The 18,549-nt window shown below is 43.1% G+C and overlaps 1 protein-coding gene across 1 annotated transcript; it reads left to right on the forward strand.

The window, feature by feature from the left end:
- Positions 1-143: 143 nt before the first annotated feature.
- On the forward strand, positions 144-18,058 carry cwc27 (CWC27 spliceosome associated cyclophilin). The gene is made up of 14 exons (XM_011604724.2): positions 144-371; positions 648-744; positions 1,042-1,154; positions 1,234-1,377; positions 1,531-1,629; positions 1,722-1,819; positions 2,026-2,095; positions 2,196-2,272; positions 2,351-2,384; positions 2,471-2,640; positions 9,917-10,020; positions 14,590-14,693; positions 14,775-14,881; positions 17,552-18,058. The coding sequence occupies exons 1-14, from the start codon at positions 330-332 to the stop codon at positions 17,712-17,714; spliced, it is 1,422 nt and encodes a 473-aa protein (XP_011603026.1). The 5' UTR covers positions 144-329; the 3' UTR covers positions 17,715-18,058.
- Positions 18,059-18,549: the final 491 nt, after the last annotated feature.

Here is an 18,549-nt window from a genome sequence, read left to right on the forward strand (position 1 = left end):
TTCTTGTTACGGCACTTGGAGTTCGTCAGTCACCAGAATTTAATTTATTATACGTGTACATTTTAAATTCGTGGTTCATATTATTTTATATTCCAAACGTTGTTTAAAACATATGTTTAAAATGTCGTGCTCCCCCACATACTCGGAAGTAAACAGTACACTCACATGTATAACAAAGATGGCTGTACAGGGAAAAGTGTTGTATTTTTAATACTCGCAACATTTAATAAGCTACCCTACAAAAACTGAATCATAATTTCGACAGAGACAGTCAAAGGAATACACTCAGTTTCCTTTGTATAACATAAATATATTTTCTCGTTTTCAAAATGAGCAATATATATATCCAAGAGCCGCCAACAAATGGAAAGGTGAGCGGGATTCTTTTTCGCCTATTTGTCGCTTAAAATCAAAAGAGGGTTTATAGTTATTACACAGCTAATAACATAGCACTATCTTTAGAAGTTCGGTGTTGTTTTTATCATTAAAAGTTCGCTGATTTTTCGTCCATTAATCAAACACCCTGACGTTACATTTAAATGCATGTATTAATTTGAGACATGAGACTTGCAAAGCATTTTACTCATATTGTCAAATATAATGTGTAAATTGTTTAATTCATGTACCGATGTGTAATGTTTTCTTAGGTCCTTTTAAAGACAACAGCAGGTGATATTGATATTGAGTTGTGGTCCAAGGAGGCTCCTAAAGCATGCAGGAATTTTGTGCAACTGTGCATGGAAGGTAAATCTCTGCCTTTTCCAGTTTTATGAGTTTTCCTTCTAAAGCTACAGGCAGAGGCAATTGCAACACAGTATTTTATTAAACTACATTGATATTCAAGGCTTTATGATCACCGAATTTACTATCAATGAATAGTTGGTTTCCTTCTGTTGAATATTAATTTATTTTTATTTTAATGTAGTAAGTTCCTAAAAGTTTTAGAGAAGTAGTTGAAAACTGCACAAATTGTTTGAAATTGCACATATGCAGAGCTCTATTTTGTCTTATAAACTCTGTATGTATGGAATTTCTCTTTAGGTTACTATAATGGCACAATATTTCACCGAGTGGTGCAAGATTTCATCATTCAGGGAGGAGATCCAACAGGAACAGGAACAGGAGGAGAGTCCATCTATGGGCGGCCATTCAGGGTCAGAGTTGTAATTTTTTGCCATTATGTTTAACAAATGTAACGTTGACATAAATCTGATGTTTTGTTCAAATTTCCAGGATGAATTTCACACCAGATTGCGTTTCATTAGAAGGGGTTTGGTTGCCATGGCAAATGCTGGTCCACATGACAATGGGAGTCAGTTTTTCTTCACCCTGGGACGTGCAGATGAGCTCAACAATAAACACACCATATTTGGAAAGGTCAGTATTCCAAATGTGTAATCAAGCTAACTGCAAACCAAATATCGGACACCGAACATCATTGACAATGTGAAGTTCTTGTTTATGATCCTGAAGCTGCAGTTTGGTTTCTTTTTCAGTGCTTTTCTTTTTGTTTTTCCTGTTTCTTCTCAGGTCACAGGTGACACAGTTTACAATCTACTTAGATTAGCAGAAGTCCAATGTGACGGTGATGAAAGGCCCCTAAAACCTCACAAACTAAGGACCGCTGAGGTATTTGCTTTGTCTTTATAAACTTGTTTAGCAGATGTTTCATCTTTAAATATAAAAAAGAAAATCTTTTTTTTTTTTTTTTTTGCCTCCAGGTGCTTCATTCCCCTTTTGATGACATAATCCCTCGGGATTTAAAGAAACCCAAAAAGGATAAGGAAGAAGATAAGAAATCTCAGTCAAAAGCCACAAAGTGAGTGTTTAGAATCTTTCACCTGAAATCTAAGAAAGGTTTTTAGAGTTGCAGTGCAGACCGGTGTTTAGTTTAATGTTTTTGTGTTCATTTCTATAGCAAATTGAACATATAGTTTTAGTCTTTTTTGCAGCAACGCTATTAGCTAAGTTAAGTTTGAGTATTGTTTTCAGAGCTTTAGTGTGAACACCATATTATTTATGTAGGAACTTCAGTCTTTTATCGTTTGGAGAGGAAGCTGAAGAGGATGAGGAGATGACGAATCAAGTCAGTGAGGTAATAAAGTAAATGCAGTTTATTGTTCTTTTTAAGTGGAAAATCACTTAAAAATCTTACCTCTATATTCTTGCCCTCTGTAATCTGTGTGTGCCTTAAGACACTAAAGGGAAAAAGCAAAAGTAGTCACGACCTTCTGAAGGATGATCCCAGACTGTCCTCCGTTCCAGCTGTGAAGTACGTTTTAAACACTTTGGCCTACATGCAGTGCTCTTGTCTTGTTGTAACAAAAAAAACATAATTCTGCTTTAACAGGAAGAAAGGGAAGAAATCAGGAGATACAGCTGAGGTATGGAGGGCAAAATCCAAACATTATTTCCCTTATCTGTGCTCCGTCTTTGGCAGCGATCATAAATTTGAACATGTTCTCGCCAGGGAGATGACGACTCTGATGGTGACATTGAAGAGGGCGATGCAGATGAAGAGTATGACTCTGAGAGCAGGGAGAAGATGAGAGACCTCATTAGCAAAAAATTACAGAAAGAAAAAACAGAGAAATCAACAGAACGCGGTGAAGAGGAGCGAGAGAAGAAGATCAGCCGCAGGTACGATTGGTTTTCTACTTAGAAATGTAAATGACATCCCGCAGGTGGATGGGGTTATTTTGCTGTCATGTTTTAACTGCTGGAATCCGTAAGTCGTATTTTCCCAGTTGTAATATCGCATTACAACCTGATGGGGGAGCTGCTGATCCACAGAACATATGAAGAGACCACACACGCGTTTGCATGCAAAAAGATTTGTTCAAATCTGACCACAACATATGATGGACATGATGTCTAGACAGTTGTAGCAAGACACCCATCACATCATCCATTACAGTCAACAGCAGAAAAGGATTAGTTTGTAGTAAAAGTCGGTGGCAACTACGAGCTGTCAAGCTTTTAAAAAAGAGGGACAGATGAAAAGATCAATGTTGTTTTTTATGTCTCATTTAACTTGGATTTTTTTTTCTGAAAGCATCTTATTTTAGAAAAACTTTGTGCATAAGATCTGCAACAAAAGCATTAACGTGTATTTCTAAATGTCCAGGTTGGCCTATGATTATCCAACCCTCAAAAATGATCTGAATAATTGCAGCTCTTTACAGCTCTCGATAACGTGAATATAGATCCTCATTTGCATCCACGCATTGCCCAGCTCTGTTTCTGCATGCACACACCTCAAACTCGTGCATATCTCAGTAGCAACATACTGGACCAACATCAGTGGACCTGTGCTATTTGAAACAGGAATGTTGGCACTCTGAGTCCGCACGACCCAGATGAAGTAGAAAGCAAATGCCTGCCTGTGACTGAAATAAAGGTGCAACAACATTAGCGTTACAATAACCTGAGCAGAATTGAGAGGGTGGTTTATCTTTGCAGCTGCCTGGGCCAGTTGCATCTCCTCCACATCCTCATGTAGCCCTCAGCGTTCATAATCAACATACCCTTCTCTCATTAACACTAATGCAATAAGTAGCGGGCCCCCAGACCGTTTAGTGTGTGAGAGAGTTCTGACTGACAGCCAACCCGGCGCAGGCAGACTGTAGTATATTAAACACAAGCGCAGATTGTTTTGCTACAAGAACTGTAACCCAATGGTGGTTTGTCTTGGCAGGAAATCAAAGGGCAGGCTGGTAGGTACAGTGTTAGCCCGGGACAAAGGGGGCATTGTTGCAGCGTGAGCTCCGCTCTCTCTCCCACTGTCGCTCTGCTTTCAGCTTTCAGCTGCTGTGTGCACAGGCAAGAACACCAGCTGGCGTCTAGTCACTCAGGAACAGGGTGTCGGTCTGTCGTTTTTAAGGTTAGAAATCCACGAAGATCGTTCTTGAAATAGACAATTATCTCATTTAAATGCTTTTGACACTCGCGCGCGTTGATTTGTACAAGGGAATTATGGGTCCTTTGTCAGAAATTAACATTTTTGAGTTGATGGAAAATGACTTTTTGTGGTATTTTACAGCTCAGCGGGATCCTTCTGTCTGCATGTATGTCACTTGCATCACAGCTCCACAAACCGCCTGTTCCGAGAGTGCGAAACAGTCACGTAGCAAGAAATGTAACTTTTTGTAAACCTGCTAGAAAATGGAAATTTCCAGGCCTCGTCGCTCTGAGGTTCACAAAGACCTGCTTGTCTAAAACACCATCCAACTGAGAGTGTTGACACACTCATGCCTCTCTCTGAGCTTCTGTTGTCTCATCTCATCCTCATTATAGAAATTATTTGCGTTGCAAATGTAATTAACCCAGATTCATGTCTCAGCTCTACTCTAGTAGGTGCTTGAAGGTGAGGGAGATGATACCTGTTATGTCCTCAAGCGATCTTTGAATTGAACTCTTACTTGAAAATTTGATTTTGTATGTGCTAATATAAAATTACTTCGTGTAAAATAGTTGTTCTAAAATAGATTACAAAAGCAAAGATGGTTTTCACAATCCCTTCATGCGCTTTTAGCATTATGAGTTTCATATGTGTGAATAGAAGGTCGTTTTCAATGTTGTTGCACTTCATTTGGTTGAAATTTTATTTCCAAGAGCCTCTTTCCCCTCCTGAAAAATCAATGCTCCTGAGACAACAGTGATATTGGGACTCTCCTTAAACTGAAAGAGTTTTTACAGGTCAAAACTGTCTCATTCTGCTCGCCAACAGCTAGACAATCTTCCACTGCAACATTCCAGGATTACAAAATCTTTGGACCTACGAGGAATTTGCTTGCTAACATCTCCAGAAAGCAAAAGTGACTATAGGGAAGATGTACGCTACTTATGTAGTTTGTTTAAAACTGCTGGGATGTTTTTCAAGTGGGCCTCTCCTGTGTCTGAAGTGGGCCACATTCTGGGTCCTGCTTTATAAAACACACTGAATGAAGTCCCAAAAGCAGTGTATGTGGTCGCCGCCGCTTTTGTTAAACCTGAAGGAGCATGACTGAAGGAAGAAAAATGCTTCCATATGGCTGTGGGACAGAGTGAGCTCCTGGTGCCAGCAGGGCCCGGCCCGCTCTGCCATCACTGGGCGCAGACCGACGCATGCAATGTCGCGTTTCCTGTTTTCAGTGGCTGACAGATATTTATGTTTAATCAACACGGTATTATACCACCTCTGATGTCAAAGGACAGGGCGCCGCGAGCTCCCCGAGGGCGTCCTGTGGTATCTGGCATCAGAATAACTGGTTCTGGTTCTGTTGAGGTGTTGTCACTCATCATACACATCGGCTCTGGAGGGAATGCAAATCTTGCGTGTGATTTGTCTCGGTTAGTGGTCCTGCTGAGCTGTTATACTGCTGATAGTTTTCTAGTCTCATTGTTTTTATTACAACGTTGGGGACCTCCAGCTGATGCCTTTAAATGTTTGGGTTTTCTCCCAAAAAGAAACAAGAAAAGCAACAAATTTGGCTCGTTTGAAACCTCCTGGTTGGATGTTTTCCTCTTTAAACAGTGTTCCTCTCAGCACTGTGGACAGTTGAAGATCTAACCCAAATTGGACATGGTCCACTCGTCCTGACCCAGTTAGCGTCCCCCGGACGCCGCGTCACTCCGCATTAATTGGCTGCACCTGTCTCTTGTCATCGGTCATAACCTGACGCCGTCACAAGGAAAGGTCGCAGGGATCAAAAAAGCATTCTGCCCCGCTTTTGTTGTAGAAGACCCTTTGAGATAATCCCGTTTTTGGCAGCGGGATTGTGTATGTTTTGGAACCGCCAGGTTCGCACATCACCAGCCCTCCGTAGCACATCCGCTCCGTATGGGGCACCTGGTGACTGGAAACGGCTCCGGACAAGCGACGCATCCAGAGACAAAAAAGACCCCGTCGGGGGGGAAGGCAGAGAAGTTGCTGCTTAAGGGGAGTTTTGGTCAAGATGAAGAGCAGCTTGCAGAGCCATGCAGATTCCTGTGTGGGGGGTAGACTCCTCCACTCCAGCTCATAGTTCTTCTTGGCTTTGGACCAAACCGTGGAACACCCCCTAAGGGGAGATTGCCCAGCCATTTTGTTTTTCTAGCACATTCATCCACATCACTTGCTCAGTCATTAGACGTGTTTGAGTCTCCCACAGCAGGGAGACCCTTCTGCTGCCATCCCAATGCTGCACTTCAAGAAGAGTGAACATGTTAAATGTTAGTGTTTTTGTTAAATTCACAAAAATATCGTGGCCAATTATGGCCCTGTTGCACGTGTTAACATCAAATTTAAGAAAGAAAATATATTTTAAAAAAAATATGTAAAAAGCCAGTTTGGAAATCAATCAAATGTATAAGGGCCATACAGTCACTGGGCTATTTTTAAAGTTGTCAAATTCTTGTGTGAGCCTCAGACTCTTGCTAGACACCAGAGTATTAAAACTTCTGAATCATGAGAGTTCTTGGTGTCCTGCCAGTCGTGTCATATGCTTTCTTTATGAAAAGTTAATCATCTGCAGCCCTCTGGGTTTCACTTTTTTATATTTTTCTGCAAGAGTGACAGTAGCTGGCAGCCCCCAAGTGGACTCAGGCCACTAAGACTGAGAGGGATTCATAAAAAGAATTCTCACATTCCCGCTGGTCGTGCCCAGCATGTTGCCTTTTAAAGGTGTAATTTCTAGAAATTATGGATAGAAGTTGAAGGCGCTCATTAGATACTAGACACCGTAACGTTGGAGTAATCACCAGCCTGTGAGCTGAAATCTCAGGTCGCACTGGAACGGACAGCCTATGAGAGTAGAAAAGTATGGCTGTTTCTCATTTCTTAGTACGCACGTGTGACCTAAAGTACGTACTTGGAGCTGGCTGCCGTTGCTGCTGCCGTCACTGGCTAAGGTGAGAGGCATTGTGGGAAACCTAGCTGTCCCACACAACACAAGTCAGAGCAAGTACACAGTGGGGAATTGGAGCTTACTTGGCAGTTTTTGTACTTATTAATCATAGTGGGATTGTTGTATTTTTGAGGCACACGTTGTGTCTAAGCAGGTGTTATTGGGACTTTCACTGTCCGTTCCGGCCCCCCTTTTTTTTATGGCACCGTGGCGGCAGAGCCAATTGTTTGGCTGTCGCCTTGGATACGTGTCTTGTTTTCCAGCACATTTGCACGTCGAGGCAGGAAGAAAATGATCAGTCAGGTCAAAATGTTCCTTGCTTTTGATCAGTGGATGTATGGTGCAGTTCGCTGTGTATTTGACCCAGCTGCTGCGTAAATGAATCCGGCTCTTGATGCCCATTATTGCACTGTTTACTATTTATTATCACAGTCATGAAATACATGAAATATAAAGCTGCAAACATACTGGCTAACTTAATATATAAATATGATATTAAAATGTGGCCAAACAAGGCATGGGTAGCATCACCAAATATTATCACATCCAACTGGTTATTGTCAATATTACACATGGAAATGCAGGAGTTTATGTTGACAGCACATTTAGTGAGAGACCAGAGTCACGGGGAGGTTTCACTTTCCTGCACATGAACTTTACAGTTTTATTCTGCTGATTTTCATAACTAATCCAGAGAGATGACCTGTTTGTTTGACTATTTAAAATGCAAACCGACCGAGACGTAAATGCTGTAAAAATATATTATCAGCTGGAGAAACTTGGAGAACAGCTTGAAGGCTTCAGCTCTTTTGAGAAAGCTGGAACAGTTGCGTAGCTGCCTCTGCAAGCATCATGGAATTTCTGTTAACTCTTCACTTCCTTGACTTGTATGAGCTCTGGATGAGAAAAGAAATCAGAATTTAACAAGTAAAGGCTAATTTTCTTCATTTGGGCCAGTTAGTGACATAATTAAATAATCACCATCTGTGTGTTTTTTGATTTTAACCCCTTATTTCTGTGTGACCAAACATTTTACCTGATGTAAGATTAAGAATTGTGGCACGAGTAGTAAATTATTAGGTCAGTTTTACCCAGCTTTGCATCAACACACTGACTAGGAACACTGAGTGTGTATTGTAAAAAGTGCTGTGTTGCCGTTGCTCCTAGACGGAGCTGAACAGACTTCCCTCTGCGAGCAAAGTCCAACGCTGCCAACAAGTTTCGCTCTTGGCTGCTTGGTTTGGATTCAGCCAAACCATTTTTTTTTTTAAATTTTTTTAAAGAAAAAGTACTAACAACTGTGTGTCTGACTGATTCCTCATGTGTGTCCTCAGGAGCAGCAGGGAGACTAACAAGGGAGAAATGTGACATCAATACAGCTCTTAAAGGGGACTCATTAGGATTTTCTTTTTTAAATATCTGATGGATACTGTACGTTAAACCTGGCCAAAGGTTCAAGCATTGGACCAGACCTCCCCTTATCCCAGTGGTGTCCTCTGGCTCTTCTGCTTGGATCCTGAGTTGAGCCTTACTTTCTGAAGTTTATGCTAATGGATGGTGTCTGTCGCTGCTGTTAGCAGCTTAGCCAAAAATGATCAATCATGGGCATTTTGCAGTTCTAACCATGCTGGTTGTCCTGTCCTCCTCTTCCGGCATTGAAATGTCTTCAGAATATGAATATGTCAACCACTGCACGTTGCAGATTGTGTCATCATTTGTGGAATGCCCCATAGGATGGGAAAAACGGCTTGTTTTTTTGGCCGCCATTGTTTGTTCTGGAGGAGCTTCAGTTGTTTTTACCTGCTGTACATGTCTTTAAAAACTGCCTGGCATTTAAAAAAAAAAAATTGCTAATTTATCATATTTTCACAACTGGCTTTAATCTCAGTCAAGGAGTAATGACCAGCAAAGTTGGCCAGTGCACAGATGACCAATTACCAAGCATGAGTTAGGCCTTGGACCACTTAGGACCGAGGATGAGACCTTGATTTACAGACACCATTTTCTCCTTTAGCAGTCACTCACTGGACACGAGTGGTACCTGCAATGTTTATTATCATGCCTTGTGGAAAGAATAACTGTTTTCATGACTTCACCAGCATTTTGCAGCGGTGTATCGTGTGTCACAGGATGTTTATATAGTAGTTTATTGCACACAGCATGAAATAACACATGGTCTTTATTCTTGCTCAGAAATTAATCTGATGACCTCAGATGTGTTGTGACAAAATCCAAAAAAGATGTGTGACCCTCTTTTGCAACAACTGGGCAGCTTTACTATATCGCTTGACCTCAGATCTACCAAGGGTGACTGACGGCTTAATTTGGGACATATTCTCTTTATACTTGTTGACCATCATTGATCAATTTTGGTCATGACTTGCAAATCAGAATTTTATCATCTTATTTCAAATTTGTTTTAGAGAATTTTGTAATGATATGGGGGGGGGGGCGTCTTTCTCGTTGATCTGCAATTTCACTTGATAACCAGCAGAGGACGCCATGCTTGTTTGAGTTCCCGCACTGAACCAACAACTCTGAACCAACCAGTTCAATACAAGGCTAGCATCCCGAAACTTTGTTCTATTATGGGCAATTACCAAATCATAATTTTTCATGCACGATTTCTTCTAAATATCGCTAATACAGGTAATGCCGCGTCGATTCAGACTTTGTTCTCTCAGCGGACTTAACTCCGCTGAAGCACGACGCTCATTCTGGTGCTGTCCAGGAGCCTGGAGATGAGGGCAATTACTTTATTATGACTCCATCAAATTTATTAGAGCGCTACAAACCTTTAACGTGCATTCTTCGCTCTGACACACAGCTTTTTATGTTTTATAAACCACATAATTAACCAGGACTATTACATTTTGAGTGGCGTAACAACTTAAAACAGTTGATGGCAGGTTTGGAGCCTGCTTAAGCTATTTTCTGGTCCTTATTTCTTCAGATTTACCTGTAAACCTGTTGCTCTGTCCTCCATCTTTACTCCCTTTTGGTTACATATGCAGGGCTTAAATCGCTCACCCTAATTTCTCATTTCACAGCGACGAATTGCGGAAAGAGGTGCGACAGCTGAAGAAAGAACTCCAGGCGATAAAGCAACGGAAGGAAGAAAGTTCAAAACCAGCTGAAGACCCAGTCAAAGAGGGTACGTGCACAGATAAACCGATGGAAGTGTGTGCTGTTGGTATCTGAGCTGCTGGTTCTGCACCGTGTGTGACCACACTGAGGTGCATCTTAATGACATTTGAGGGAGATTATGGAGACTTCAGTGAGAACAAAAGGTGGTGTGTGTCTGTGTGTGTCTGTGTGTGTCTGTGACATTAAGTTGCAGTCTGTTTCTTTAGCCCCTCGAGGCTCTGCATTTTTCGATTGAAGCTCACAGAGAGTCGTGGGAGTGCAGATACTTGAGCGGCTGCCATTGCTGCACATCAGTCCCGTTGTGTTTGTTTGCACTCTTTCTGTAGAAAGACAAATTGCCCCCAGAGCTTGTCAAGTTGGTTCTCCGTGTGTCACAATGTCTTTCAGTTTTTTAATGACCCTAACCACTTTGGTCCGGAGGTAAGCTTGTGTTTGTTTGGGTGTTTGTAACAAAGGACAATAGTTTGTGGGATGAAGGAATCAGCCAAAGAATACAAGAATATCCTGGGATTTTTTTTTTTTTTTTTTTTGATTAGAATCTCTTTTCTAAATCTCTAAAAAAAAAAACACAGGTTTGTGTTCTTAAGCACAGACCCTGAGCTCTCTCTGGACATTGTTGCTGATTGGTTCAAGACTTTTCTTGAAAACGCATTCAATACAATCATTACATTGTGCTTTAATAGTCAGATTAGCTCATTCTGTCGGTGAGTCGGGTTTAATGTCCTGCTCTTAGTGATATCTGCTGTTTCTATAAACATACTAAGCAGAAAAAGGCCTTCTCTTTAAAGACCCGGTTATTAACTGGAGTGTTGAGTCAGTAACAGCCCGGCATTGTTACTCTGAGTGGAATCTAGCCTAAGCTCCTCCATTATCTTCCCAGCTATTTAAACTCTGCCAGGAACCTTTGTTTTGTGTGTCTCTGGCAGCTTACCCGGGGGCAGGAGTTTCTTTTAAGAGTTCCTCATTACGTTTCCATGTTGGAAGCACAAGTTAATTCTATTAAATAGAATTCTTAGATGTCATGGGCCAGCGGCCACTGCAGGGGAGACGGATGTCTGCTCGAACGCTGTAAATCTTCAAGCGGAGCTTAGCCACAGAGGAAGACTGTGGCGAGGATTTGTTTTATCTTATCCCACTGAAGTCACACACAGAGTCAGTTCACCATCACTTAAAACCTAAATCATCCTCCTGGTTGAATGAGGATAACCGGTGTTTCCTGACACACCAACAGCATCTATAAACGTCGGCTCAGGTCTTTAAACCGTTAGCAGGCTTTAAAGTTAGCACACCTGGTACTCTGTATATAAATGGTACATCCACTGACTGATTTCTGGAGCCAAGTTTGACTCTTTATGGATCCCATCCCATTCTTTGCACACGCTCCACGGCTTCCGTTTCTTTAAATAGCACACAGGAGGAGTCAGAATTTGGCTGTGAAGTTTGTGTATATTGACATATACCATACAGAATGATAGCAACAGCCTGCTGTCTGCTGCTCTTAATTAATGCAGGCGTCTTAGATGGAATTGGCGTCTTAGGTTGTCTTAATTCTGCAGATGCGACTGGACTCTCCACCGCCCCCTAAGCACAACCTACATTTAATTTGATTCAAAAACCAAAAGCGTTGCTTCAGCATGCACCAGTCGCTCATTATATATATCTCTTTTACCTTTTTTGAAGTGAAGAAAGGCATCACTTGAGGTTTCATCACACGAATCGCAGCGTGGTCCTGCAGTCTGGCTTTTACTGTCTTGGCACAAATGTTTGGTACCAGAGCCAAAAATAAGAGCCGTTCTGAAACCACTGTCCATTCAAACGCCAGCCTAAATGATGTGGCAGCTCTCTTTATCCTATTTAGATATTATACAGGTTAAGCCTCTGCGGTTTTTCTTGCCGTCTCCTTTTGCATATAGTTGGTCCAGCTCGATATTTGAAACCTCAATTACCCACGACGATGAGGATTAGAAAGCTCTGACATTGAGCGATTTTTAAGCAAGATATGTTTATTACAGGATACTCGGATGAATGAAGTTGAAAATACTAAGCACAGATATTCAGTAGACACAATTAGGGATGTGTAAATGTGATTCTATACTGGTAGAATAACGCCCGGATTGTTTGATTTATTCTGACTTTCCTCCTCAGAGACTAAATAATTTGCTCTGAGGTGCAAAGTAATGACAATTTATCATTATAGATCAAATGTTTACAAGTGACATTTGAGGGGAAAGTGCCAAAAATGTCTGTCTAGAATGATTTTTGGTCTAAGAAAATTATTTTTGTACCTTGCCTACCAGACCCATTCATTACAAGGACCTATAAAATCCATCTGAAATGTCAAATTTCTATAAAAATAAGCATTTGCTGACCCTGCAGTGAATTCAAGGCCTCCGTGAGGAAGACCAGGGCTCAGATCAGCGTACCTGAGACAACCTCTGACAGTTTGTGTAGAAATTCTTTGGTTGCGATGCCACATCAGCTGGCCGGGCCGAGTCTCCCGGACATTCATGCAGGTGAAGAAGCGGATATAAAGGTCGCGAGCTGGCGCGGCTACATGTTGTCTGCGGTTGGGAGGCCGGCTGGAGGTACTGCCAAGGTCTCCGTGGCTGAAGACAGTTTGGACATTGAGTTTGTGATTTAATTGGCATTTTAATCATTTCTGCACAGAAAGTCACAAAAATTGTATTGATTTTTAAAAGGAATCTTCTTCGTTTTTCTATTTTACTATAACTGAGTCTAAAGGTTGTGCAGACATGCAGCCAGGAAGCTGCTCGCTGTTTGACTTTCCTTTGAGAAGCAGTTGATTAACAAAAAAAGGAGGAGCTTTTTCTCCTGTATTAGAGGCATTAGTCGTCCACAACAGCCTTCTGTTGCTACAACATCAGCGGCTTGATTTGTAGACCCCTGAGCCCCGGTGACAGGAGAGAGGAGGAATGTAGTTAGAAAGGGCATCAAACTCAAAGATAGTAGTTAGTGACAACAGCTGGAGAAGGTGTTGTGTGATCTCCATGTAGGACCTCAGGGCATCATCAGTCAGCATCCAGCATGTCATAGGTTGGAGAAGGGAGGTAGAGCAGGAGGGGGGATCCAGGGGTGGAAGGTGATCACTTGTTGGTCCCATAAATCAAAAGGGGGGGGGATTTTTTCCCCTTCGGCAGGAGAGAAGACATCCCCAACTTTTTTCTGTGCCATTCTGCTTTGTCCTTAATTTAGATCACGGTTGGGGGACCTCTTAGGATTATAAAATAAACAGTAGAATAGAAACTAAAGGGTTTAAGCATTGTCAATCACAGAGACTGAAACAGCTGCTTTGCTGCAGAATAGAATAAATTTTGTTTCCGGTGTCTCTTCATGTCCTCAGATTAATATATATCCCCCTAAAACACAATCCTGTGAGCATTTTTGCGTTTTGTGGCTATTTGTGCAGCTACTCCAGGGTCATGTCAGCAGGTTGAGCCCTGGCTTCTTCCAGAGGATGCCAGGCCATTTCCAGCCCAGATGACATCTGTAACTGCACGTTGTGAATATACCCCAGGGTCGTGCAGTCAGGCACAGCAGGAAAACCTTCAGACTTTTTGGATTTGTGAAGCAAGTGCTTGAATTTGCATTGCTTTCCTGTCCTGTGTGGCGGACGTATAATAGCTGAGTTTAACATATGTAACGCCCAGCATTGAAGAAATAAGCGGCACAACTTAGCAGGGTTGCTAAGACAAAGGTTTCAAAGAAAGATGAAACAGTTTTCTCAGTTGCATCATACATTTGGTGCAGGTGAAGGTGGGACACAGTGTCCAGTCAGGAGGGGGCCTGGCTGGCCCAGCGGCGCGATGTTGCGGCGTGGCTCGCCGTATGTTTGTACGTGACATCACGGTCTGTTGTGGAAAGGCAGCGTCGCAGCAGCCAGCAGACTGTGCTCACCGTCTGCCATTCTGTGACTTCACAGGCCGAGCACAGTCTGAGCTGGGAGATTTACACAAGCATTAACTGCCTGAGACACCCGTGTCAGCACACTGATTGTCTCCCCGTTCATTCATGATGAGAGGCTACATCACACACGCTGCAGAGGTGGAAAATTATTCCCAGCACTGGCGTCAGTCCTGCAACTTTACTCTCTCAGCCTGTCATAATTCACAGAAGCCTTAATTTGTAGTTACCGCAGTGCACAGTTTTATATACTAAACCACTTAATTCCCTTTGTTATTGAATTTATAATTGGAGAAAGTGGTAAATCAAAAGATAATACAGTAAAGCTGTGCAATCTAAGTGTTTCAGGAATAGATTAAAGTATTTTCTGAAGATATATGTTCTCTGTTCCCGATAGGAGAAGCTTTTTCTTGCCTGTCAGACATCAATTTTAAAGTTGGGTTGTTGTTTTTTAACTTTCTCACCAAGGAAGGTGAGAATCAGAATTCTCTGAACATCTCTCAGAAGGTTGACAGCAGATTGAAGGCAATCGGTTCCCCTCTCTCCTCATGGCGACAGGTCACGCACGGGAGCTTCATCACCTCAATCTCCTCTCATCTTCATCCATCCTGCCCGCTTTCATAGACTTAAATAACATACAGTGATTCTCCTCTAGAGAAAAAGCCATCCAGCGAGGCCGTGGCGGAGTATCTGGAGGGCCGAAAGCAGTACGACGGTCTCCGAAAACAAAAACAGAAAGGGTCAAACAGAGAACAGCAGGTGAAATAACGCAACACGTCATGTCAGGAGGCTGTTGGGGTTTTGTTACGTCGTGTCAATCATTTCTGTCCTCTTTGGCAGACTCTGGCTCTCCTCAACAGTTTCAAGACAAAACTGACTTCAGCCATCGCTGACGCACCGGAGGAAGCTGTGGAGGACGACGACGAAGAAGACGATGACAAAGGATGGTGAGCAAGGCTGGCAAGGCTCTACTGCACAAAACCTCATCTGCGTCACGGCTGCGGAAGAACGACACAAACCAGAAAACTGCACATTTAGTGCCAACGACATAATGCTCAGAGGCTTCTTACCTTACGCGACATCATACTTCCCGCAGTGCTTTAGGAGTGCATTATGATGTAAACATTCCTTTGTCTTGTCTCAGCAAGCACAGGTAACTAATTTTGCAATAACAGGCCACCACAAATGAATTTTAAAAGCCCCCCCGTCCACCAGGAGTCCGTGTCAGCTCCATTCATCTCGCATTAAACGAAGAAACGCCAGACATCTTTTTCATTTCCACCACAGCGCTGTCAGCGCAAGAAAAGGAAAACAGCGCAAGACTGAATGTAGTAGCTGCCATGGGAACGTTCGTCCTAAACTTTAGACTAATGACACCACTTTCTTTTGAATATTTGCAGCAGCATGTGAGCAGACTGCAGTCCTGAGAGCTCCCCAGAGTTTAAAAAAACACTTTGGCCCAGTTGTGTTTTTTACGGACGAGCATGACAGGCCAACAAGGGGAAAAAAATGCACAGCGGGGCTTTTTTTTCATTGGCCTCGGCTGGATCGTTACTGGAGTGTTATTCTTATTGATGCCCTCACAGTCATCACCGCAAATTGAATTATTTATTATAAAGCAGCAGCCTAATCGAGCCATTCAGATAAATAAAACTCAATGTAGTTTGAACGATGAAACCAAAGTTTAAGCAGATCCAAAGCTGACTTCAGGTCCGGATAAATGTGTGCAAAAGTTCAAGTCGTAAATGTGTGTGTGTGCGCGCGTGTGTGTGTCTCAACGCACGCGTAGCCACCGGACCGGCCATCAGGAAATCAGCCCTGACGCTGTGTTTTCACCGTAGATCTTGAAGCCTAACTAAGAGCCGGGGATTGAAATGAATACCATGTGTTTTAATATGAGCAAAGTGTCTGTGTGAGATTTAAAATAACAAAATCTGTAGTTGCTATTAGTCTTGAGGAGCCCTCTTGATGTGCAGTCTGTGTGTCAGAGGGGTGGCCTAATGAATTTTAGGGAGGCCTCGGCTTACCCCTGGAGCCTCTCCTGACTGTAGACGTCTCAGTGCCGCCCGCAGTGGTGTGCGATGGGGAGGGGGGGAGAGGGACAGTAGCAAAGCAGCCAAAGGAGAACGCCAGCGGGAAGCGTGTGCCACTCTAGGAGTGCTGCGAACAGAACCACGGGTTACAACAGGTCAGACTTTCAAAGTCAAGTCTGGGCCAGAGGAGGTAAACTATTCCATCTGTGTCTGCGTCTACAAAATTCTGCTCCCCTCTTCCTCCCCCCTCCTATCCCCCCCTCGTCACGGTCTCAGCCAACACACAGAACCTCCACACTTTCAATGCAGAGTCTGCCTGGTATCCCTTCGCCCCATCCAAAAGGAAAATGAGTTAAAGACAGCATGTTATAATCCCGCAGCGTTCTTGATAAGCCTGAAATGCACCATAGCGGTGCGCAGTTCTGAGGTTGTCTGTCAACACCGAGGCTGTTAGACAAATTATCGGAGGAGCCCTGCTCACGCTGCAGGAGCCTGCCCGGTGTCTAGCCACGACATTCTAGAAGCGCTGTCATAACTCCTGCAGCTTTCAAATTCAACGCAGTTACCAGCAACACACCCAGACGCAGCCAGACACACGCCACGTGCAACACGCAGCAGACAAGTCATCAAATGCAAACTATTTAACAAGGTTCACCAGAGACTATACCACTGATGCAGGAATTTCAAACACTCGGCGGTGTGTGTGGACACAAAATGCACAGCCAGACCTACACAATGCAGGCTGCTGTGCACTGCTGCTCATCAATGGCATTAAAAGATCATCATTCGAGTTCAACACCGGGCTGTCCTGGTCTAGTCGCAAGGTCCCCGGGTTGATTTCATGCTGAGACGACCATTCCAGGTCACACCCCTCCCTCTAATTTCCTGTAGTTTCTTTTTGCAGTCTAATAACCATAAAAGTGTCCTAAAAGCCTTGGAAAAGCTCCTGAAAAATAATCCAACGTTATTGTCACGTTATGTCGATATTCCCTACAGGTAAATCAAAATGGTTCGTGACGTCAGCGGCCATGTTTCCAGTGCTCATCACTTGAGTTTAAGTCGTATTAATGTGCTAGCGGCTGAGCTAATGTCTGTGTTGTCTTTGCCGATCATAAATCCGGCTGCTGACAGTTTACAGTAGATTTTCATTTTTTCCCCTGATGCCATACTGAGGAATAATTAGGGCTGCCCTAAAGCTCCATTATTACCTCCTGTCAGCAGCTGAAGTAATAGAAAATCTGTAGAAGGTAATCGTTTGATAGCAGGCTTTAAAATGCATGAAGACCTGGCTGTTGCTTCCATCAATACTGCCACACAGATGAGTTCATTGGGGCAGCAAAGGAATGGAAAAATTGCACATGGTCTTTATGGAACGCTCCATAAATCCCAGTTGGAAACATTCCACAGGTAAACAGGTTCATTGGTAACAGGTGAGAAGTATGAAAAGAACTTTGTCATCCTGGTGGAGGTTTGGTCCCTTTTTGATTTTGTTCTTGAACCCTAACGAAACAGAGCTGTGATTTAATAGCTGCTCTCGCCGCCATCCTTTGAACTCGCTTCGCCCCCTGTCTTTGTCTGATTTAGGATGGGCCACGTTCTGCAGTTTGACGAGCAATCCAGAAAAGTCAAGGACGCCAACGTGCATGACGAGGACACCTTCGAGATCTATGACCCGCGCAACCCTGTCAACAAGCGGAGGCGAGAGGAGAGCAAGAAGATCTTGAAGGAGAAGAAGGCCAAGAGGTGAGGTCGTGCGGTCAAAGGTCAGGCCCATCCATCTGACCCAAAGAGACTGGTCACACAGCATTCTGCCTGTCCGCTTTTCCATCGCTTCCAAACGCCCTTTAATTGGTCTCCCGGCTCGAACATCTGGTTCGAAGACTCAAGTGTACGATCCCTGCGATGTGCGATGAAGAGGCCTCTCTGTTTGAAACATCTCCAAACGGACTGTGATCCGTTTGTCCTCACGATTAGGTGATTCACGGTTCAACCGCGGTCATGGAGGCTTGCTAACTTTTCTTTGCCTTTCCTTATTTTGTCATTTGTCTGGAGCTTCAGTTTGAGCAAAATAAACACATTTAGCAACAGTAATGATTTTTGGCTTCATCCTGAACACGAGTAGATGAAATTGTAGCTGGTAGATAACGAGAAGTGACCTCAGACACAACGTCTTCAGTTTCTAGACACATTCATCACCAATACGATAGCATACAAGTGGTATTAGAATAATTACAGACAACAGGAGGTGAATGAATAGTTTGCTTCATCCTTAAATCACTGATTCTTCCTTCTGGAGGCTCCTCGCAAACACGTTCTCCACCAAATTAAAGGAGACGTCAGAAGCGTAAATATTATTAGATAATGCAGGCTGAATGTGCCAGGGGATGCTCAGCTTATCTCAGCATTAATGCAGACAGCAGGACACAAGAAACTTCCCCTACCCGTCACTCTAAAGCTCGCTAATCGGTCTGTTGGTAATCATCTGTTGGTTTCATCCACGTAAAACAGTTTTCTGCTCATTCTTGAGCCCCTGATACACCCTCTGTCGCCATTTTGTTACCCTCTCATCATACTGGTGTCAG

This window comes from Takifugu rubripes, chromosome 6, assembly GCF_901000725.2.
Source record: "Takifugu rubripes chromosome 6, fTakRub1.2, whole genome shotgun sequence".
NCBI classification, from domain to species: domain Eukaryota; kingdom Metazoa; phylum Chordata; class Actinopteri; order Tetraodontiformes; family Tetraodontidae; genus Takifugu; species Takifugu rubripes.